This window comes from Zingiber officinale, chromosome 3A (genome assembly GCF_018446385.1).
Source record: "Zingiber officinale cultivar Zhangliang chromosome 3A, Zo_v1.1, whole genome shotgun sequence".
NCBI lineage: Eukaryota > Viridiplantae > Streptophyta > Magnoliopsida > Zingiberales > Zingiberaceae > Zingiber > Zingiber officinale.
In genome coordinates, this window is record NC_055990.1 from 59,270,789 (window position 1) to 59,276,647 (window position 5,859).

Genomic DNA, 5,859 nt, shown 5'->3' on the forward strand with positions numbered 1-5,859 from the left:
CTAAAAATTATTGTTAAAAGGGTTGCTTAAAGACAACAGTGAACAATCGTTATCGTTGACCAACGATAATGATTTTTTATTATTATCATTTAGCTCGATCGACAATAGTTTAGCAACAAATTTAAAATCGTTGTCGTTTCCTTCAAAGACAATGATTTTTCACCGTTGTCTTTGAGTATATTCCTTTAATAACATGGCTTTCAACAAAAGTTTTAAACTGTCTAAGACAACGGTGAAAAATTATTATCTTTTTTTAGATAAAAATAAAAAATATATATATATAATTTTTCAATATTATAAATCATTCAAAAAATTAAATTTCAAAATTAAATTTAATATAAAATTTTCTAACATTCAAAAATCATATTTACAACATTACAAAGAAATTTCATAAGCAACTAACAAAATGACAACTAACGACATTATTAAAATAAAGATAGAGTAACACAACACATGAGATTTTCTACTTAGATGTCGATGAAGAGGCAACACTATAGATCCAAGAGGCAACACTATAGATAGAGCAACACAACAAAAAGTAAATTCAAGGAAAGCAAAGGGACTAATGATCTATACGTGTGAATGTCTAGTCTAAGATTTAGTGTTCACAAAGTGCAACAATAACTTCACCTTGCTTGGTGGCTGAGGAGGGAATGGAGTATATGGTTTCTTCTCCTGAGCCTTTACTTTCCTTTGAACATTCTTCTTGGATAGTGATCTTCAGAATTATATTAATCGTCAAGATGTATGCTATAAAACTGTTCAAACAAACATTTAGATAAAGTATACTGATATGATTTTTGATACTATCACTACAAGCCAAGTTTGATTTTCAAAAACCCAATGTAAATGGGAAAGAAAAAGCACTAAACTATTATATGGTACAAGAACAAAAAAAAAACTAATTATTTATCCTTAGAACTGAAGGGGAGGCTTGGCCACGGGTTCGAATCCTGAAAATAATCTCTTGCAAAAAGTAAGGTAAGGCTGCGTACAATGGATCCTTCCCCGGGACCCCGCATGACGAGAGCTTCATGCACCGAGCCGTCCTTTTTTTATTTATCCTTAGAACTAGATGAATAGAGACACATGTTAAAGATTAACTCTCTTTTCTTCTTGTCAAGTGTTATGCAAACACAAGCAATGAGATTGTTAGTGCAAAACATACAAGTAGATACTTTACTTGTTAATTTGAGTGAGTTGCTCACAACATAGATAATAAGCTTCCAAATAAGAGTTGTCAATTTCATAAACCACAATAGCATAGTTAGGTGGTCCAAAGTTCAGGGAACAATGACTTTAAAAATTATGACAGTAGAAAGGAGAATTTCAACAATGAAGAGCTTCTGTTGGTGAACTAAAAAACAACTAAAAAATTATGTGTAGACATTCAAAGCATGAGATAATATCATGCATGTAGAGGTAAAATTCAATAAATAACCAAACAACACAACACAAAAACTATTCATTAGCGGCATAGTATTTTCGCCGCTAAACCAAACAACTACTTTACCTTTCACTCATATATATGGTCATGTCATCAGTAGAATATTTTTTAAAAAAAAACTATACCATTAAAAATAATCTCATAGAGAACATGAACCTCACAATTAATAGGAAGAAAATCATAAAAAGGATGGAGAAAGGAGGATAACAAAAAACCGCAATTGTAAAATTTTCCTAACCTATAAGGTGAACAATCTATCATCGATTTGGACTTCTTTGGTCAAAAAGTAGGCTACAATGGTTGATTTGTACTGGTTGTTGAACTTCTTGTTCATATGTCTAACAAATACCATCCAATCCCAAATTAAGCATCATAGATGTATAATTTCACCAAAGGAACTAACTCTCTGGACAAAAGTAAGCTAAAAAATACATAAAATAGTTTAGAGCATACTATTCATCAATGATATCTTCCCAACATCGAAATGTGTGTGTCTATATGCACGGTACTTTTTGCTCTTGAATGAGATGGAAATCTACCCTTTGTCCACAAGGATGATGACTTTGAGAAGCATATGCCGCCGGCAAGCCATGGAGTCGGAGTCGAGAAGCAGAAGCCTTGTTACGTTAGTGCAAGCTACAATGACGATATGCAGCAATACCAAGAATAATACATAGAAAGATTATATCAATGCAATAGTTGCGACTGGATCTAAGTTAAAAAATGAAAAACCACAATTATTTGTTAGAAATTCTTAGCTATAGGTTGTCGAATAAAAATCTCTCGTAAAGTATAGATAATGTTTACTCAAACTAGAATTAGTAGGAACCCGAGTAATTAACAGTGTGCTCAAGCTTGTTATTAGTATTCTTCAGGTCAGAAGTAGCCTTCTCCACCTAGAGTCCAATCTTACCAATAAATCAACCAAACCCCAACTATCTCCTTGTTTGTGAGTCAATAACGAGACAATGCGAACCTCGACCAACATAGAATTTGAAAACTAGAAAGGTGCAATAGAGAAGAAAAACAAAACACTTTTTGGTCATGCCTACTACTTTAAGAGAGAAACTTAGTAGTCTATGTGATGAGTTCTTTTTGCAAAGGTGGCTGTCTAAGCAATGAAGGGTTCATGTAGTGTTTCTTGCAAGGAACTCTTCTCAGCTATGCTTGATTGAACTCACTCACCTTTCATGGTTTTAATGCCTAGAGTTAGTCAGATACTCAATTATTTCTTCTCGAGGCAATCTCTAAGGCAATGTCACATACCTTTTGATAATATTGTTTCATATGGATGCAAATATCTATATGAAAACTCTGAACATATTTCTGTTATGTGAGGCCAAGTTATTACATAAAGTTCTCTAACCTTAATGCATAAAAAATAGATACTAACGAGGAAATGAATTTTACCAGAAAGAATTCCTTCTATTACTTCGAATGTGAATTCCTTACTAACATCAAGAGGCTGATTGTATTCTGATGATAGCCAAAAATCAGGATATCCGTCAACCTGTGTAACAGAAATCTAAACATTAGATAATCCTATTTTAAAATCATATTAGTAAGTAAAGAAAAGATCAATTATATTAGATTAACAAGATAAGAAAAATACTGGAAAATCAACAAGATAAGCTCTCCTTTGTGTAATGTATGTAAGATGAGAATTAATTTGTCTTTTTTAAGGTATATAATCAATCATACCTTACTCAGAATCTTAATATATTACAAACTCATACTGTCTGATATAACAGAGGTATGATTTGTAATGTGGGGAAGCCTTATCTTAAATATTATCAAAAAAGGGTGATGGAGCGCATTCCAAAGTTGTTCTGAACATGGAAAATATCATAGAAATCTGAGCTGAACAACTTCAATTGCAAACTATATAATACCATTATTAGATTATCAAGACTCATATTTGTGCATAGAGAATAACTACAAGTGACCACACTCTAAGGAACATAGATCCACACAGCAATGTAGGCTAGTCAACTAGATCATACTAAAAAACCAACAAGAAATAACATTTTCTGAGAATTGATTATGAAGGTTTCATGATATCGACATTACATTAAATTAGAATCTGAAAGTCAAATTATTGAGCTAGAGAGGAAAAATTATTAATGTTAAATATGAATGCAAGCTCTTTTATCTTAATAGCTAAAAAGGATTTAGAATTGATCTACCAGGAGTGAGAATGGCCTGGAACATCAATCTTAGCTAAGACATTTATTCCCCTTCTTTGTGTGTACCTGAAATTTTTATGAAGGGTTAGCCATGTAAACAAAAATAATATCATAGAAGATCATGCTAATTCACAATAAGAGAAGACTGATAGAAGCATATGAAGCATTTAAACCATAAATATATATGGAGGATACTTATAAATATGAGTTAACATACACCAATGCTTCACATAACTCTCAAATTATTTCTCTCCTACCATTCAACATATAGCAGAGAGTCCAAGATGAAGAATTATATTATTTGTATAATAGACACTGCAATCAAGAAGATATGATCTTTAACTTTCTATATGTAATAGGCATTTACAGCATCATTTGTTTGGTTCTATAAAATGAGAATATTGTTTTACTTTGGAAGGTTTAGTTGCATGATGTATCCTATTAAGGCAAGTTGCAAGTAGTTTCATTAATGTCAATGCAGAAGAAATATGTCCTCTCAATTTTGAGACTAGAACTTGTCTTTTTTAAGAGTTTCTATTATATGCACTATCAATTCAGGTGCAGTAGGATGGCAATAGTAAATTAGAGACTATATTATTAAGAAAGAGTTGAAATTTATGTCAATTAACCAAATGCTATTAAATAATCTAGGTGACATCAAACCAAATCAGACCACCAAAAAATGAAAAGCTTCATTGTTTAAGCAGTAAATTTTACTGTACAATTTCAAGATCATTGGCCACAGTGTATTGCTTGGAATAAGAGTATGAGTCAAACCACAATCTTGGAAATGATGGTATCTCCAAGGGGAAGGATTGCTCATCCACAATGTGCCAGTGAAGCACATTCTGTACAAAATTTACAAGAATGGAATAATGTCACTTGTATAAGAAAGTGACATCTAAAGAAAAATAAAAAATAATAATCCATAATCCTATAGCATTGAAAAAAAAGTGCAGATATGCTAAAAAAGTAGAAACTTACCAACTTACTATAGGTCATTGAATCAATAACAACTTCCATTACTGGTAGAGGTAGGTAATGCTGAGAAGTGTCTGCATCATACAAAAATCATATAAGTATCAAAAAATTAATGCAAGAGGCTAATCCACCACTAAGTACTAACCCATTTTAGAGGGGCTCACTCTCACATATAAAGACCTTTAGGAATGTAGCACTCGTGAGTTGTAGCTCCCTATGGAAATGAAAATTGAATGCCTACATTGGGATCCCATGGCAACCCAAACCCACCTCAACTAAGATCCCCTAAATCTCTGCTAGACCTCTAGATCTAACTACACATCACCAATGGTCCCTCCATGCATATTATGTTTATGACATATTCTAATGTTGCCGAGAAGAGGTGATGGGGTACTCTTCGCCAAAGTCACTGAAGCCATTCTCATATTCCGAAGCGCGAAATGACCACTGTGGACGCCGTGATGGAGGCACATCCTCCTCTGACTTCTTCTTGTATTTTTTCTTACTCTGGTCGTGGATCAGCGCTGAGATCCATAAGCCCGAGGCCAGGACAGCAGAATCCCCCAAATCGGGATTCGCCTTCTCCGGTGTGTTGTGCCCGAATAGAGCTTTTAAAATGGAGAACCTTTGCTTGCGGCAATCGCTACAGCTATCAAGATCGTCAAGTGATCCATCTCTGTTGGCTGCTGTGAAGGTGGGGATAGCCTGCAGGGTGCTGAAGAAGTGATGGCGGAGGCTAACGTGAGCAGGGGAGGCCTTGAATCTGACGAATCGGCGGTGGGAAATGTAAGGAGAGAAGGGAATTGATGTGGTGGAGGAGCCTCCGAAGGAAGCACCAAAAAGTCGATGTGTTGGCACTTTACCAGCAAAGCTGCAAGAGTGGCGAGAGCGACGAGGAGAATCTTTCACGGAAGAGTCGCGAAGGAGGAGTCGGAGCTAGGTGTTTGTTCATGGAAGAGTTGTTTGTGGAAGAGTTGCGGAGAAGTGGGTTTTTGGTTTTTGTTCGTGAGTTTTTTTTCCCATGAAGTTAAAAAAACTATCATGTTTTCAGGATTCAATAGCATTCAATACACAATAGTTTAATAAAATTATTATATATTATCATGTAAGAAATGCTAAAAGACAATGATTTTTTTAAAATCGTTGTCTTTGACATATATTAGACAATAATTTTTTAAAAAAATCATTGCCATTTAAAAATTATGGTGAACAACAATGATTTTTAATAAAATCATTGTTAAATGG

The 5,859-nt window shown here is 33.9% G+C and overlaps 1 protein-coding gene across 7 annotated transcripts; it reads right to left on the reverse strand.

The window, feature by feature from the left end:
• Positions 1-1,810: 1,810 nt before the first annotated feature.
• LOC122051938 (beta-hexosaminidase 3-like) lies at positions 1,811-5,615 on the reverse strand. Of its 7 annotated transcripts, none has more exons than XM_042613288.1 (6): positions 5,478-5,615; positions 4,760-5,377; positions 4,618-4,688; positions 4,411-4,481; positions 3,634-3,699; positions 1,811-2,957 (listed from the first exon to the last, which is right to left on the reverse strand). In XM_042613288.1, exons 2-6 carry the CDS (start codon positions 4,761-4,763, stop codon positions 2,876-2,878), a joined length of 294 nt encoding a protein of 97 aa, XP_042469222.1. In that variant the 5' UTR covers positions 4,764-5,377; positions 5,478-5,615; the 3' UTR covers positions 1,811-2,875. The 7 variants fall into 7 exon arrangements, 5 of the variants coding, with proteins under 5 accessions (XP_042469222.1, XP_042469225.1, XP_042469224.1 ...); XM_042613291.1 differs by having other exon boundaries at positions 1,811-2,008; positions 2,858-2,957; positions 4,760-5,615; XM_042613290.1 differs by having other exon boundaries at positions 1,811-2,064; positions 2,858-2,957; positions 4,760-5,615.
• Positions 5,616-5,859: the final 244 nt, after the last annotated feature.